This window comes from Panicum hallii, chromosome 8 (genome assembly GCF_002211085.1).
Source record: "Panicum hallii strain FIL2 chromosome 8, PHallii_v3.1, whole genome shotgun sequence".
NCBI classification, from domain to species: Eukaryota; Viridiplantae; Streptophyta; class Magnoliopsida; order Poales; family Poaceae; genus Panicum; species Panicum hallii.
Genome location: NC_038049.1, coordinates 41,244,142 through 41,262,358, shown reverse-complemented (window position 1 = coordinate 41,262,358; position 18,217 = coordinate 41,244,142). Strand labels below are relative to the sequence as shown.

The 18,217-nt window shown below is 42.7% G+C and overlaps 2 protein-coding genes and 1 long non-coding RNA gene across 3 annotated transcripts; all 3 read right to left on the bottom strand.

Annotated features, from left to right (window-relative positions):
- Positions 1 to 528: 528 nt before the first annotated feature.
- Positions 529 to 5,032, bottom strand: LOC112902268. The gene is made up of 3 exons (XR_003230537.1): positions 4,657 to 5,032; positions 2,373 to 4,505; positions 529 to 1,583 (listed from the first exon to the last, which is right to left on the bottom strand). It is a non-coding gene; the product is annotated as an uncharacterized LOC112902268 (long non-coding RNA).
- Positions 5,033 to 5,750: 718 nt separating this feature from the next.
- On the bottom strand, positions 5,751 to 7,786 carry LOC112872320. The gene is made up of 5 exons (XM_025935423.1): positions 7,781 to 7,786; positions 7,473 to 7,631; positions 7,034 to 7,294; positions 6,582 to 6,919; positions 5,751 to 6,507 (listed from the first exon to the last, which is right to left on the bottom strand). The coding sequence occupies exons 1-5, from the start codon at positions 7,784 to 7,786 to the stop codon at positions 5,751 to 5,753; spliced, it is 1,521 nt and encodes a 506-aa protein (XP_025791208.1).
- A 5,604-nt stretch (positions 7,787 to 13,390) lies between these two features.
- Positions 13,391 to 17,554, bottom strand: LOC112902021 (HVA22-like protein a). Its single transcript, XM_025970917.1, has 6 exons — positions 17,263 to 17,554; positions 15,756 to 15,782; positions 15,527 to 15,649; positions 14,721 to 14,964; positions 13,816 to 14,318; positions 13,391 to 13,734 (listed from the first exon to the last, which is right to left on the bottom strand). Coding segments are annotated over exons 1-6 (954 nt in total). The 5' UTR covers positions 17,319 to 17,554; the 3' UTR covers positions 13,391 to 13,733.
- Between the last annotated feature and the right edge of the window lie 663 nt (positions 17,555 to 18,217).

Below are 18,217 nucleotides of genomic sequence, written 5' to 3'. Positions count from 1 at the left end.
TTCCTTGTTTCTATCTATTTATGTCCATTCAACATTCCTAGGAAATTATTGGCACATTAGATATTTGAGAATTTATAATCCAAAGGGCCCTGTGGTCTCCCCTTAATGCAACATTCTTGCCCTTTCTCTTAGTATCTTATTTATCCCATAGCCTAACATATTGCACTATTGCCCTCTAAACATCCTTGAGACATGCCAGCCTATTGTATCTCAAATTCAAATATCTTTTAGGAGCCTAGAGGCTACAGGTCCAGTGCCTATCCATTCGATATCATTCATAGCCCTTTATTAGTTGATGGTGGTTGCAACACAATCATTCCTTGATCACCAAGTCCTGCAACTGAATCCTACAAAGCCTCAGAAAAATTGTGGTTGATCTTCACAAAAGGCAAAGTTTCTTAAACCATCACACACTTTTGCAGGGGAAGTTTTAATTTGTGTGGATGTTGCATGGCTAAGTGGAGATCAAGACAAACCCTTCTCTCTCACCTTATTATTTTTCTTTTCGAGAACCCGCGAAAGACAAACATTTCTCAATTGCGGTTAGTTGGTGCCAAAAGATTAAAAAAAGGCAGTGCTGAAGTTGACGTGAGTTTTGTGAGAGGAACAATCTCGCTTGTCTTGTACAGTTCAATAAAAATGGAAGAGGAAAAGAAGAGGAGTTAATGGATGATTGTGAAGAGGAGGCTGTCCATGTCATGAGAATCACACCAAGCCGGCTCACCGAACTTCCCCTGTTGGAAAACGACGCCTGCTTCGGCACCACCGGCTGCCCCAACTTGGCAAATGGTGGCCTGGCTCGTGCTCTTGGAATGACATTTTATTCCAACCTCTACATCTGATCGTGATCTTCACGATACTTCAACGTATTTGAAGGGTAACTTTTGTTTTTGTTTTTTGTTTTTTTACAGCAGAATGGTACAGGATAGAACATCAATAATTGTTCGAATGTTCCCTTGGTTAGTTCAGCATTAGAGCACACCATAAAAGTGGAGAAGAGCATCGACATGTTACCAATCATGCGACCATGCAAATAACAGGCAGAACCTGATATAGTAACAGTAAGTTGAAAAAATAATGCTTCTTTTTAATTCTTTCAAGAAGTTTCACCTTTTTTAACGCGATATAATGTAATAGGGTTGTACTAAAAAGAATTGGACAGTGCAACTATATTCCAACTTCCAAGTTCAGACATTAGACGTCTCCAAACACATGATAGCTTGAGCTACCTTACACAGCGAAATAAAAGAAAGCCACTATCTACAGGACAGCCTGCTAAAATTCTGAAATGCAACACAGGCTTTGTGAATCTCAGGCTGGGCTACACATACCACTCACATCCTTAACATCTTAAGGCGATTACATATCGTTAAACTACTAGGCTCCCTTTATTTCGCATGTCTCCTCTCTGTCCTTACCACTGGCATAGGCACCAGCCCACTTGACTTCTTCAGTTCTTCTGGTTCCTCACCCTACCTGGGGGACCGCCACCACCGAATGGGCCTGTCAATGACAGGTCAATGTGCCTCTCAGACTCGACCCTCACCATAAACAAGGGGATGTTGACAATTCACCTGTCAACCCTGCACAGTGATCCAAAAGTTGATAATCAATGTTTCACAAAAGAAACCGACTTGACAATGTAAATGATTAAAGGATCACCAAGAGTAACATGTTTGCATTATGGTATCAGTGGGTTAATCAACCAAACAGACATTATTGGAGCTGAGCATCAGGAAACATTGTTGCATCACTAAGTTTTCAAGAGACCACTGGCTCTTCAGTTCAATCTAACAAAATATACTTGTTCGATAATTATCTAGTATGGACCGTACAGACCAGTGTGTTTAAAATTTTATAAACGTTATCCTAGACCCCCTAAACCATAAGGAACTTGCATACATGACAAGGCAAGAAAGAAAAACGCCCCAAGGAAGAGTCATCTGATGATGGTTTTAGCAGACAAGATTGTTCCGGCGAACGTTGTCCAACATCAACTAGAGTAATAGATTCACAGTTCAACACTCATCAAATGGAGATAATATGAACTATCATGGATACCAAGTGTAACAAAAAAGGAACTGGAAAGCAAATGCGCACTTAGCCAATGGCCAGCCCAAAAGCGCCAATATGCTAACCACTAATACTAACCAACAAGGCAAGAACTGCTAGAGATCATTTATTGTGCAGCTACAACAATAAGAAACAAGAAATAAACATTTTACTACGATCAAGACGGATAGTGATATCGTAAAGGATTAAGAGGTAAACACACTGTCCCTGTACCAGTAAAACAATAGGATATTCAAAATGTGACTAAGGTGTGGATCACCACAAGAACTTCAGAGTATTGTGGATAGAGTCGGGCATACCTTGCCAGGAAGCACTCTGCAGGAGAGCAATGATGTACTCTAGCATGCTCTGCTTGTCAGCAAGGAATCCATCACAACTTCATGCAGAAAAGCAGAACTTCACTCTTGAAGATATGGCAAGGGTTCTTCTCATCAACAGTAAGCAGCAGATCCCTTGCTTTATGGATTTGGCTAAAATCCACAACAGCTCCCTCCCTCTTGCACTTCAGTCCATACTGAATTACTCAGCCATTAGCTTCAGCTTAACATCCAGACGCTTCTTGTGACTTTATGCTCCTACAATGGCTTGGAAATGATACCAAGGCGGCAAGGCCTCATCCTTGACTTGCACGAAAACCTCCCTCTCAACAAATGTAACCAGGCAATCATAGAGTAATTGCTCCCCCACTCTATTTCTTAGCTTATTCATAACAAGATCCATTGCAGAAAATACCCTCTCAACACTAGCAGTTGCTATGGGAAGAACTAGCACCAATTTAAGAAGCTTGTAAACAATAGGATGTTTGAGGCTCTTCTTTGTTTCGACAAGCATAACTGACAGCTCAACAAAACTTTTCACTTCTCTAAACCTTTCATCCTCATGCATATCAGCAATAAAGCGTGTGATATGGATGGGAAGATTCAACAAATCTTTCCTTGAGAAGTCTTTGGGATAAAATCGAGCAAGTTTAAGTAGCTTATCCTTGTCACAGGGATAAAATGAATTAGCTGGATCAAGTGATGCCACGCCGAAAAGAAAATCTGTGTTTACCTCATCAAATCTGTCATTCAACTCTTGAAGTGCCTATCAATGACACTTGTGAAAATTTCAACACGGTAATGGTGGAGATTCTTGACTTTTCTGAAGAACCCTTTCGATCTTAGAACTGGCTCATAAATATCATCCATACTAGGGACTTTGATGTCATGCTTCGCACAAAAACTAGTGACATCGTTAAGTAATGTTTCCCATCCATGATCACCCCGCACTTCGTCCAAACATTCCTTTGTCACGCCAATGAGATGAATGCCATTAACTATAAACCGATCTCTCCTTTGCAAAGATCTGCTTAAGGTAAAGGTGCATCCAAGCACTTTCATCAACAAGTGTGTCATGAAAACAAACTCAAATGACTCAAAATATATCAATATTGTTCATGCATTTACAGCCTCGACACCTTGAGTCTTGTCTTCTCTAACCATGATAAGAACACTTCGGATGGTGGGATACAGTACGCAAATCTGTACAATAGTTTTATAGTGAAATCCCAAACGAGGATCACAAGATGTAAAGGCGTTCTCTTTATTTAAACCTTCTAGAACCTGTTGAGCTTCAACTATTTGAAGCATTTGAGCCTTTCTGCAAGAAATTTCAAGAACACTCACCAAAAATCCAAGTTGCTCAAAGAAATCAGCACAAGCATTGCTATCCTTAAGAACAGTAACAAGTGCCAAGTGCAGTTCCTGGTCAAAGCAATGAACATAGTGAGCAGAAGGAGACTCATCTGTTATTAGTTTCTTTACACCCTTCACGTGAGCCCTCATGTTGCCTACTCCATCATACCCCTGCCTGCGGACCCCAGACCAGCTCAAGGAGTGATCCCTGAGTAAGGACTCAATCGCAGCTTGAATTGTCGAAGCGTCTGGGTTCTTGACACTCACAATGCCAACAAACCTCTCAACCACCCTTCCTTTCTTATCAACATACCGCAAGCAAACAGCCAGCTGCTCCTATGGCAAGCATCACTAAACAGGCAAGCAAGTATTGCGAAGTTTTCATCACCAAGGTCTCGCTCAATACGCCTGGTAGTTTCTCTGGCACAAGCACTAACAAGACCTTTCAGGGATTCTGGAGAAGTCATTTGAGGATCGTTCAGAGCATTCTGCAGAACCTCCTTGTCTGCTCCTTCCAAATTCTCTGCCAGCCATCTCAAGAGCTCAGGAAAATTTCCTTGGTTCAGCGAGTCTTCGATTTCCACATGCCCCTGAAAAGCCAGCCCTTGCTGCAGTATAAACCTCAGGCACCGAAGCAAAATCGATGGGGGTGTCGGCGCCGAGGTCGGAGCGGTCCTCTGCGCCTTCCCGGCCCTTTCCCACATAGACTTCAAATCCGCTCTCGCCTTCTTCTTCATTTCCCAATCCCTCAACTAATCTCTGCATTTCGATTTCAACCATATAAATAAATGAAATAAATGCATCACTCTTTCCATTTCCCCACCGAATCGGGCATTCGCATTTTCGTTGAACTGAATCGAACACCCATTTCCAAGTCAAGAGAGGAAAGATTCCGGTGTTGGGTGCTGACCTGCTTTTTTCCGGTTACTCTGCTCGCCGCCGCCGCTGCCGCCGCTCGGGCTTCTTGCCCCCGCCGTATGCCTGCTGCGTCGGGCCGGCACTCCGCCGCAACAAGACGAGACCGCGGGATACGGATGAGGAGGGAGTGGAGTGGATTGCGGGAATGGGGGTTTAGGGTTCCCACTTCCCAGGCGCCGGCGGCGGAATGGCTCTGCTCGCCGAGGCCGCCCTGAGGAGGACTGGGAGCTCGAGCTGCCCCCTCCCACCGGCCACCACCACGGAGGCGGAGAGATCCTGTTTTGGGCCGAGGAGAAGAGGATTCGGCCCATTAACTCTATGGCCCAATACTCTACTTTTTTTCTGAAAATAATGTCCCCGTAGCTTTATGGGCCCAATGCGCTAGCACCCACCACGCTGGGAAAATGTGAAGATCATCCATATTGGAGGATTTCCTAGAGGCTTTGCAATGCGAATGTTTTCTATTCATAAAAAAATACTGCAAATATTTTCCTATAGTACAAGAACTAATTTGTTTCTTCCCCTGGAATAAAAATAGTAGTTTTATAATTCTGATGATAATTTTTTACGAGATTTTGGGGTTCAAACATGGCTTTGGATGCTTGCTAGATCACACGGTTTAGGGATCTGTTCAGCACGACCAGACATTTGGGGCACATTGTGCATACTGGAAAATGCATCATATAGCAGCAGCCAACACATCCAGACATCAGATAATTTCTTTTTTTTTTAGGGCAGGCACCAGATAAGATTAGAACTGCAAAACCTCAAATGCGGGATCATCCAGCTAACCACCACCATCCACATTGCAGAATTCTACACTACTCATCTACTGGTATATGTCAGACAAATATGTTACATGATGGGATTTACGCGCAAACGGCAGATGGAAGTCGCCAAAGCAAAGAGTGAGCTCCATTTCCTTGGCTGAAGACGAACCAGTCAAGAATAAGCAGCAGGTCCCTTGCTTTGTGGATTTGGCACCAAGCATGCTAAAACCCACAACTCCCTCCCTCTTGCACCTCAGCCCACACTGACTTACCCAGCCATTAGCTTCAGCTCAACATCCAGATGCTCCTTGTGACCTTACACTCCAACTATGGCTTGGAAGCGAGATATCAAGGCATCAGCCTTAACCTGCATGAAAACCTCCCTCTCAATAAATGTAATCAGGCAATCATACAATAGTTGCTCCCCCACTCTATTTCTTAGCTTTTCCATAACAAGATCCATTGTAGAAAATACCCTCTCAACACTAGCAGTTGCTATGGGAAGAACTAGCACCAATTTAAGAAGCTTGTAAACATTAGGATGTTTGAGGTTCTTCTTTGTTTCAACAAGCATAACTGAAAACTCAACAAAACTTTTCACTTCTCTAAACCTTTCATCCTCACGCATATCAGCAATAAAGCGTGTGAGATGGATGGGAAGCTGTGACAAATCTTTGCTTGAGAAGTCTTTGGGATAAAACCGAGCAAGTTTAAGTAACTTATCCTTGTCATAATGATAAAATGATTTAGCTGGATCAAGTGCTGCCGCACAAAGAAGAAAATCTGCGTTCACCTTATCAAACCTGTCATTAAACTCTTGAAATTGCCCATCAAAGGCACTTGTGAAAGTTTCAACACGGTAGTGGTGGATATTCTTGACTTTTCTGAAGGATCCTTTTGATCTTAACACTGGTTCATAAATATCATCCATGCTAGGGACTTTGATGTCATGCTTCGAACAGAAAGTAGTTACATCTTTAAGAAATGTATCCCATCCATCATTCCCACGCAATTTGTACAACTGATTCTTTGACAAACCAATGAAATTAATGGCATTTGCCATAAAATCATCTCTGAAATTCGGAAACATCTGCTTAAGTCATAAGTGTATCCCAACACATTCAACAAGTGTGTCATGAAAACAAACTCAAACGACTCAAAGTAAGCCAATATCTTTCGAGCTTTCACAGCCTCCACGCCTTGAGTGCAGTCTTCTCCAACCATGATGAGAACACTTCGGATGGTGTGATATAGTATGTAAATTTGTGTGATAGTTTTATAATGAAATCCACAACCAGCATCATCCTTTATACTAAAGGCCTTGTGTGGATCCAATCCTTCTAGAACTTGTTGAGCTTCAGCTACTTGAAGCATTTGAGCCTTTCTGCAGGAAATTTCAAGAACACTCACAAAAAATCCAATTTGCTCAAAGAAATCAGCACAAGCATCGATCTTAAGAACAGCAACAAGTGCCAATTGCAGTTCCTGGGCAAAGCAATGAACATAATGAGCAGAAGGAGACTCATCCGTTATTAGTTTCTTTAGACCCTTCACGTGAGCCTTTATGTTGCCTACTCCATCATATCCCTGCCCACGGACCCTTGACCAGCTCAAAGAGTGATCCCTGAGTAAGGACTCAATCGCATCTTTAATTGTGGAAGCATCTGGGTTCTCAACATTCACAATGCCAACCAACCTCTCAACCACCCTTCCTTTCTTATCAACATACCGCAAGCAAACAACCAACTGCTCATTGTGGCAAGCATCACTAAACAGGCAAGCAAGTATCGCAAAATTCTCCTCGCCAAAGTCTTGCACAATACGCCTGATGGTTTCTCTGCCGCAAGCATTGACCAGATCCTTCAGCATGTTTTGAGAAGTAATTTGAGGATCACTCAAAGCATTCTCCAGAACCGCCTTGTCAGCTCCTTACAAATGTTCTGCCAGCCATTTTAAGAGCTCAGGAAAAATTCCTTCGTTCAGTGAGTCCTCGATTTCGTCATGCCCCTGAAAAGCCAGCCCTTGCTGCAGAAAAAACCTCAAGCATCGAAGCAAACTTGACGGAGGTGCTGCCGCTGCCGACACTGAGGTTGATGCGGTCTTCGGCGCCTTCCCGGCCCTTTCCCACAAGGACATCAAATCCACTGTCGCCTTCTTCTTCTTCTTCTTCTTCATTTCCCAATCCCTCAACTAATATCTGCATTTCAACCAAAATAAATAAATAATACATTACGCGTTCACTCTTTCCAATCCCCTCCTGCCGTGCATTCGCATTTTCGTTGAAGTATTGAATCAAACACACATTTCTGTGTCAAGAGAGGAAGGACTCGGGTGCCGGAAGCTGACCTCCATTTTACGGTTGCTGTGCTCGCCGCCGCTGCTCCGGGCTTCTTGCCCCTGCCGTATTCCGGCTGCGGCGAGCCGGCACTCCACTGAAACCCCGTCGAGACTGCGGGAGACGGATGAGGGAGGGAGGCGCGTGGATTGGGGAATGAGGGGCTAGGGTTCCCGGGCGGCGGCGGCGGCAAAGGTCCTCGTGCTCGCTGCTGCTCGCCGAGGCCGCCGCGCCGGGGGACTCCTCGCCTCCACCGGCACCACCGCACCACCCCCGCGGAAGAGTTTTTTGTAAAAAGGGGATTAAAAAAAAACAAAATTCGAAAAAGGGGTGCCAGTTGGAGAAATTTAGAGAAATGGGTGCCTCCCGCCCGCTGAAAGGGCGGAAAGGAGCCTCCCGCCCAACCATAGGGCGGGATGCTCAAAAAAAATTTCCAGGGACCTCTTTGCGAATAAGAAAACTTTTTTATTCGCGAAGAGGTCCCTGAAGCAGGCCTCCCGCCCGGCCACTGGGCGGGATGCCGCCTTGGTGCACTGCTATTTCATGTGTGTGTGTTTTCTGGCTTCCAAAATTCGTAACAATTCACAGAAAAATCCAAAAATAGCAAAACTAGTTTTGTTAGAAACTAGATTTCAAACTCTATAACTTTTGTTAATGGAGTTTAGTTTGAAACAAAATACTTTTACCCATATTTTAAAACTAAGATTAAGGAAAGTTTATGCTTAACTTTAGGATTTCATGCTTTGTTGTTTATGAAGTTTGGTATGACTATTCTATGAACTCTAGGTACCTTTGTGCAAAGTTTCAAACTCAAATTTGATGTAAATTTAACTTCTTTTGTCTTGAATTTTTCAAATTTGAAATGTTAACTAAACCTAATTATAACCCTTTTCTAATTAAAATCTATTGTTATTCTCTAATGTGATATTATTTAATATCTAATATATAGTCAAAGTTCTAAAACCTATAAAGTTCTAAAACCTATAATCTTATGCTCCTGGTCCATTTTTGTTATATTTTTTCTTAGATTATTTGTTTCAGAAACTATTTGAAATTCAGAATTTTTTCAAATATAAGATTCATTCGCCATACTCTTATGTATGCATATAAAATTTTAATTCAATTTTCCAAAGAAGATTACGGTATCTAAAACTCGTACGAAGATAGTTAAACGATAACGTTTGCAACATAGAATCTAAATATTACGATAGTACAATACATGAAGCCATTTAAAATAAAATAATATGATAATGAACATTACAAATATTACAAATACATGAATCCAAATATTGTGTCTTCAGTCAATGCGGCAAATATTACAAATACGTATCTAGGTCTGATAGAATCTCAACGCAGCAAATATTACATATGAGCAAACAACGTTTAAATAAAATTACAACTAAATGATGCCTGATGACGTACTAGCACTCGATCGGCGACGTCTCCCACTTCTTGATGCAACCGGAGGTCTTCCATCTGTAGCATCACCTGTAGGGCCAGCTTCAGCACAACTGGGGCCAGCATCATTGGTTGGACAACGTTTATACGTGTGTCCAATCTGATTACATGCACTGCAGCGTTGTATCCTCGGACGGAGCTCTGACTCATCCATATCATTACGAATACGCCGTGACTGACGGCGTCCTCTCTTAACCCGTGATGATCTTGGGTCTGGAATATAGATAATAGGATTCGCTGTCTCAGTGAACGATCCAACCAAACGGAACCCATAGATCTCATACTGCCAGGTGCTAGCAATTGTCTCCTTTTTGAAGTAATGTGAAACATATATATCGACAGGATGTCCAATATCCGCACAAGCAGCCATTACATGAGAACAAGGTAAGTGCAGCAACTTGGGACTCATGCATGAGCAACAACAAGTTCCATCGAACTTGAGAATGCACTCCTTTACAGGAGTTTGACGTCTCATGCCATGTCGCGCCCTATCTTTAGGAGATACCTCAAACTTGAGCTCCTGTGTTCCACATTGCCGTACATGGTGTAGCCGGACGCTTTCTGCCTTCTTAGTCATATATTCTGTTACCTTGAATCCAAAATTTCTGTCTGGATCTCGCATGAATATCTGATTTTTAGTGAACCGCTCCCGAAAGTAATCGGTACACCCGCGGACAATGAATTCAACAATTGCAACCAGTGGAAGCCCACGAACACCTCGCAGCACCCAATTGTAAACTTCGGCGAAGTTGGTGGTCATTATACCGTACCTTGCACCATCGGTATCATAAAGTAACGCCCACTTCTTCTTAGGTTCATTCTCAATCCATTCAGAAAATTTTTTCACCGCTGACCCAGACCTTCTGCGAGTACGTGCAGTATCTGTTGGCAAAAAGCACAAAGCCTCTGCTTCATCCTGTGCAGTTATGTTTTTTGATGCGTCCTCTGCTCTTTTCTTCCCGGTCAGTTCATCAAGTTTCTGCCACTGCTTGTTAAATTTTTGCTGATTCGTTTCCTTGCATAGCCTCTTGAACATATCCATAAGGTGCTTGTTCTTGAATTGCCTGAAAAAGTTTGCACCGATATGCCTCATGCACCACCTACTGCGAATATCACGCCACTTGGGCGGCTCTCCGGTCTCCACACACCCCTGCTGCAAATCTAGAATTGCCCTCAGTATGCCGGCGTGACGATCATGAATCAGGCAGACATCTTCCCTATCCCGAACGACTGCAAGCTTAACCCGTTCCAGAAACCAGTACCAACTGTCTGTGTTCTCACTCTCAACAAAAGTAAAAGCAACAGGCAGCAATTGATTGTTTCCATCCACTCCAATAGCTGTCAGCATTTGCAATCTATACTTTCCTGTGAGAAAGGTCCCGTCGATGCACAGGATAGGCCGGCAGTGATAGAATGCGTTAATGCATGGACCCAAGCTGAAAAAGACCCGCTGCAATATGTGGGGCGGACCTTTTCCTCTGTCTAGAGTTTTCAGGTCATAGTAGCTTTCAGGATTTCTCTGACATAGGACGGCCAGCATTCGAGGAACATTATCATATGCAGCCTCGAACGTACCAAACCTTATCTCCAACACCTTTTGTTTTGCACTCCACGCCTTACTGTATGAGATGGTATACTTTACTTTTCCTGAATGTACCTGATAATAGACTTTGGTTCATATGACAAGTTCTGTACTATCGTCCCGTACATCTCATTTGCGATGTATTGCGACGTGAGGTTGCGATGGCTCTTCTGCACCCCAGGCAAATGACAAGTGTGCTGAGTGACAATGGAGCATTCCCAATAATCTTTCCATTTACCCTTGTAGGCATGCACCCGCCATGGACAGCCATCCTTCACACATACCACATCGTACTTACGAGATTTGCACTCCACTGTCTTAAACTCTCGCATAAGAGAGAGAGACCAGCACTTAACAGCTTTCTTCACCTCTTCAATTGAATGGTACCTTGCACCCTGGATAATTTCATTCTCCCTGCAATCCGAATGCCAGCTAGATCCGTCATCTACGACAAGATGACTGAAGTCACTGCTTACCCAATCTTGAGGCACATCATCATCATCATCAGACGAATCGGCATTCATTGCTTCATCCAATTCACGTTCTTCGTCTTGCAGCTGTTCAACAATAAAGGGTATGTTCTCCCCCTCATCAGCCACACATTGAGGTGCTTCGGTGCCACCTGCCTCAATGTTTGCCTCCTCAACTTCTTCATCAATATTTTCATCCCTCGGAGCAGCTTCAATGTTTATCAAAGGGTTTTGTTGCACACTGACAAGGAGTACCAGTGGCCACTGCCAATGACTTGCATTTTGCAGATAAGTTAACCAGTCCTCGTTGCTTGCAAGTGGCATCAGCTCCCAGATCAAAGCGTGAGTGGTACGATATATGACGCATTGAACACTCACAGTGTGTGTCTCCTGATTAATCCTTAATCCCCTCATTAACCAGTTGCATAGGGATTCAAATGTTCTCTCGTGCGGCCTGGTAATTCCTCTAACCGCACAGTTGAATTCACTTAAATCTACCCCATTCGGCCCATAAATCACATTTCCTTCTCCGTAATATATACTGAAAATACCCCTCTCGGAAGACATATCTGTCAATCATTAATAAACTAGTTATACTACATATTAATACACAACGAACGACGATCCTAAATTTCAGATTATATTTTATAGATTCTAAACTATTCAGATTATAAATTATACTAAAAATAAATGAAAATACTAAAAACTATTCAAAACATAACTACTCTAAGAAATATTTCCTAAATTATAGTCATTTTCAAGTACTTATACGGCTAGAATGAGAATATACCTCCAAATCGACGTGTGGACAGAGCTTCGCCGCTTCCTCTTCTCTCTTCCTCTTTTCTCTTCCTCTCCTCTCTTTCTCTTTTTTCTGATTTTTGCTGGATAAAATGGAATTTTCGGGGCAGGTTGGGGCTTATATAGCCCATGGGGGGACCTCCCGCCCAACCAAAGGGCGGAATGCCCCTAAGCACAACATCCTGCCCTTTGGTTGGGCGGGATGCCCTCCTAGGGACCTCTCCGCGAAAAAATTATTTGCGAAGAGCCCTCGGGGGACATCCCGCCCGCTGGTTGGGCGGGAGGTCCCCGGCCCCACGCTTCCCGCCCGTTCAGTGGGCGGGAAGCACCCATTTTCCTAATTTCCCCCATCCGGCTCCCCTTTTTCGAATTTTAATTTTTTTAATCCTTTTCTAAAAAAAGTTCCCCGCGGAAGATGTCGTTTTGGGCCAGAGAGAAGAGGCTTCGGCCCATCAGCCCACGGTACAATGCTCTGTTTTTTTTTCTTCGTTAAGATAATGGCCCGGTATACGCTAGTACGAATATGCTGGGAAAAAATAAAAGGGCCATTTGCATAACTACCCCTATTTTAACTCCTAACTGCATGTTTGTAGGATTTCCTGTCCTGAGGCTTATCGAAATGAAATAGTCTCCTTAAGTATAGTACAAAAGCTAAACTGTTTCTTTCCTGAAAAAAAAGTAAATTTCACAAAAATACCACGTTTCTGTCCTAATTGTCACCAAACTACCACTTCTAATGCCAGAACTAGCACTTTGGGTTCTTTCCTCACAAACCTGTCACTTTTTGCCTCTTCATTTTCTTGAGTAGTTGAGCACTCGGGCCAGTCGTCAACGAACACATAGGGCAAAATAGTTGGGCCCGCTCTGTTTTGCACTTTGTGGCACTGATAGGTGGGACCAAATGCTCAAAAAGATTATAGGAGGCAAAAGGTGGTAGGTTGTGATTTTGTGAAAAGAGAAACCAAAGTGGTAGTAGTTTTGTGAAATAGGCACCAGAAATGCTGGTTTTGTGACAATTAGGACAAGATTGTGGCCGTATTGTAAAATTTACCTTAAAAACCTAGAAACTTTTTTTTTTGAAATTCTGCTAGCAATTTTCAACATAGATCTGGTGCTTCAAATATGGGACTGATCACTACAAGATCAGACGACTCAGCATAGGGCTTCTTCACCAGCTTCTCCAACGCCTTCCGGTGAAGCTCTACCAAGGTAAAAATAAAACAGCTTCAATCAAGAAACCCACATGAAGCTCCAAAACGGCTTCCACTATAGCCAGGTCCCTACCACCTACCAAACGGGGCCTTTGTAGATACTGGAAAGGAAAATGCATCAAATAGCAGCGAGCAACACATTCAGACACGAGATAAGATTAGAACACACTGCTACCACAATCATCTCAATTCTCCTAACTAAATAAGGTTCACCACCTCAAACGCAGCAGCATCCAGTTCACCACCACCATCCACATTGCAGAGTTCTACACTACTCATCTACTGGTATATGTCGAACAAATATGTTACATGACGGGAAGTCAGCACGAACGGCAGATGGAAGTAGCCAAAGGCGAGAATAAGCTCCATTTCCTCGGCTGAAGATGAACCGGTGGACCTTGTGACTCCAAGCGAACCAAAAAAATGCCCGCCTTGATGCATATCTGAACCTCACAAGAAACACGATGATGAGATTAAAGGCAGTTTAGGACTTATGCAATGGTTAGGATGAGTTCAGGGTTTACCAAACGAGAGGGCCCTGGTTCCAGTAAGTGTTTTCATCCTCGAAGATCATGAAGCTGCTAGTCCAAGAGTTTTGCTCAGGGTACGTGCTGTGGAAGTCAGAGGATGGGTGCCACTCACTGTTGGAGGCCTTGAGCTCCTTCTCAGGCTCCACCTCAGCAAATGTCACTCGCTTCTTCGGTGTATATTCCTTTGGATCTTTCAGAGCTTCCTGTTCTTTTGAATCTTTCAGTGCTTTCTTCAGTTCTTTAGAATCCTTCAGGGACGCTTTCTTTGGATCTTTTGGTGCTGCCTTCTTCTGTTCTTTGGTATCCTTGGGTGACTTCAAATCCTTTGATGGCTTCTGCTCCTTCAGATCTTTTGATGGCTTGGGTTGCTTTGCATCTTTTGATGCCTTGGGTTCTTTTGAATCCTTCGATGATTTTGATTCTTTTGAATCCTTTGCTGGTTTTGATTCTTTCGAATCCTTCGACGATTTACCAGACTGTTTAAATGACTTGCCAGCCTGCAATACAAAACAAAAGACATAAGAATGATGACTTCTCACTGGAACAAAAGAAGGGCACTCTCAGCTTCTTTTTCTCAAAAGTAATCAATGCATGATCCATAGGAACTACTCAAATTTAAGGAAACAACAAAGATAGTAGAGCACTAGAGCTGAACTACCCAGTGTGACAGGTACTAATGAGTTAGCTGAGAGTACAAATAATAATCATCAAACTTTAGCTTTGAGACAAGGTAAGCAGCAAAATCAAAATGCTGTCAACATAAGCATAGTAATGGATGATTATAATCATCACCAGAAGATCAGAGCAAATTGGAACCAGAATGAACAAGCACGCACAACTAGGTTAAATTCAAATCATTTTGCACAAAGTAGGGACACATATATATAAGTTGCATATACCTTGTTTGCCAGTTTCTTCAAAGCTTCAGTTCCATTTTCTTCAACAAACTTATCAAGTGCTGTGAGGAAGTCATCAGATTTCCCAAAAAGGCCCTTCTTTTGAGGGACATACCAAATGTTGACCATCTGGTTCTTTATGAAGGCAGGCCTCACATAATTTTGGTACACATAGGCTGCACCATTGAAGTATGGCAAAACAAGCCAGCAAATAAAGATCAATTTCAGTGAAGGCCAGAAAGGAAGCCTGTCAAAATCAAGCATGGGAAAGCCATTGAATATTGTGAGTAATGTGCCATTATGATCTTTAGTACATTTAACCGAAAATTCTGAGGTCAGATGTAAAAAACCCATCCAATTATGACAATTCCATGGATGCTTTGAAAACCAAAATATAATGTTAAATCACCAAATCCAAGAATTTGGACCAGCGGTGTTAAACCTTCCTACTTCCTTCACAAAACATGGATGCTTTGAAACCCGAAGAACTGAAGGTACATTACTAGCCAGTTCATTGTTATTTGGTTCAAAATTAAAATAACTTTGTGAAGCCTGATTTATGATACTCTGTAGTCTGTACTTTAATTTTAAAAACAAAGGACCAAAATCTTCAAGGATTAGCAGACTAAGATTTACAAGGACTTCATAGTGTAAATGACTTAATACTAATATATATGTCCTGTTTGTACACTAATCCTGAGATATAGCGATAACTAATAAGCCTTACAAAAGCCAAAAGGATCTCCAACTTTCACACAGAATAGTGAATTGACACTGAAAAACAAGATAACAATCACAACTGAACTTACCACTGAATAATTGATGCAAATGTGAGTTCAAACAGTGTTATTAATGAGTACAGCACCCAATATGTGAGCCATTGTTGATCATCCACAGGAGCTTTGGTTTCTATTGCCTTAACTGAAGCATACCTGTAAGTTGTAATAACACTCAATTACATTTGTGTTTTAGCACTAACAAATTATTATAAAAAAAGTTGAGTTTCTAGAAGTAAAAGACAAGCTGTGAGCAACTTACAATGGATAAGCCAGTGCAACCAAAGGCCTACAGAGAAAAACAAGATAAACTGAAGTTAAAGCATGAACTTTTGATTCATAATAATTGCATATGAGCCAGAGGAAAGAACTTCAGAAAGAGGAATGGTAAATTCAGAAAAGACCAAAGTGGCCCTAGCCTGCCTGTGTTAGTAACAGGAAACCATCAGTAAACTCCACCAGGGGAACACATGAATAACTCACAAGAAACTTATTCACCACCTATGGTGTAAGCATTAGCTCTCTAACAAATGAGGGGGATTGTTTCGTAAATGTGTTTTTACATGTTACAGCACAATAACAGCAAGAAATGTCAAAGCGTACTGATCCAACACAACAACATGAATCACAGCATCAATACTGAATGTGGCAGTGGCACTAGCTTCGTAAATAAATGAAGCTCAGTGTACCCTGGTACAACACACATCGGTTCACACTAAGAAGATTTAATAAATCCTGGTCCCAAAACGGTCACCCATTTCTTTAATGATGCATCACAGTTGCTACAAGACATAACCCACGATCCACTAAACTATAAGAAAACAGCACCAGATTGTGCTGGGCCATTCTTCTCCATGTGACCTAAGACCTAACTTGCTGCATGGAAAGGAATGTGAAACAGCCAAAAGATAAGACTGGACATTATTTATACATAAAAAAATCAAACAGGAAAGTGGAATTGAGCAACAAACCTACAATTACAGACACTAGCAAAACTACAAATCTAAAAGCAATCGCTGCGCTTTTATAAAGGACTGAACCACTGAGGGAAAAGTAGCAAGTGACAGAACTGGGCAGCTGATCTATGCATTCGGATTTGGTTATCTTCATCCACAGCTTACTCGTGCATCACATTTCACATTCTAACTTTTCGTTTGGGCAATGGTTTGCATTCAGAAAGGTGCTGAATCAGATCAATAGAAAGAGACGTGCTGATGTAGACGAGCGAAACTGAAGACTCGGAAATGAACGCTGCAAAACAGAACGCGCTCATGAACGTCACTGAACCCCCTAAAAGCAAGTCCTCCTACCAACAAAATTCGAAAAAGAAAAAATAAATCCTTTTCTCCAACAAACAAAAATGCAGGCATCTATACACAACAGGGCTCCAGCTAATCAGTACACACCGAAATACGAAGTCGATTCAGTTGCGCGAGATTTTGCAGGCTAAGAACTGAACCATACCAAGAAGGATTCCTTTTCTTCCCAAACGCGAGAATTTTTATTTTTTCAAAACCTGACGCCGATTAAAAACTACGCCATTGAGCCCATTTCAAGCCTCGACCGATTCAACCTCACGAACAATGAAGAGCATCTGTATTCCAGCAATGCCGAACACCGAAGCCGGCGAAGCGTCCGGAATCACGCGGCTGCATCACTCCGCTGCCGGAACCGCCGCGGGGACGAGCAAAGAAGTACGCGAGCGGGAATATCCCAGAAAGAAATCGAGGGGGACGGGTAAGAGAGCACTGACAGAGAGGCCGACTGACCCTGCGAGGACGTCGAAGTTCTTGGCGAGGACCTTGAGCAAAGATCCGGAGCCCATGGCCGCCTCCGCCCCCAAATCGGCGCTCTGGAGAGGTGGGAATGAAAGGGGATTGCTCTGGAGGTCGGGAGGGTCCCGGCGCTCTTGAACCCGCCGCCTTTTCTCCCCCCGTCTTCCCCTTTCGGTGCTTTTGGGGTCTCGAGGGGAGAGAACACGGGGGAGGAAAGTGCGGTGGGGAGTGAAGTGGAGTGGAGCAGACGAGACGACGGGAGACCGGCGTGGAAGTGACGAGCCCGAAACAGAGCACCGGCACGGGAACAGAGGAGGAGGTTATGCAAAAAAGCCCCCAGGAACTTATCTTATTACGGTGCTATCAACTTAGTTATTTTTACTTTTTGCAAAACTCAACTTTGTTAATTAAGCAGAGCCCAACAGAGCACGAGCACACATGCAGATGCAGAGGAAGGATTTATGCGTGTAGAATTTTATTTCTGAAATATCTATAAATTTTGCTTTGTGAATCCGTCGGCAACGTATGCAGAGGCGCTACATTCATTTCTTAGCTATTTGCTCGCCAGTGTGTTCCAGTTATATTTTGTATAGGTGTATTTTTATAAAATAAATTTGTTAAATGTTAAATACTCACTAGTATACAACTTGCTCATCTTTTTTGTGTCTACCCAATTGACCCCTCGTTTTTTCTTGTGCTTACGAAACTACATGGTCAAAATTGACAGCTATTTGGAGCAAATCCAATAGGCGATAGTTTGGCAATTAACTCCGCATTAACTATTAGTATTGTATTGTAAATATGACACCACAAACAAACAGCTATGTAATATTGTCATGTAGTATTTGGGACTTTTGACATGGTTCACCTTGCCGAAATCCATCAAATGAAGAAATAGTTTTTGGCCAAAACCCAAACCAATGCTCAACTAGCTGTTTGAGATGAGGAA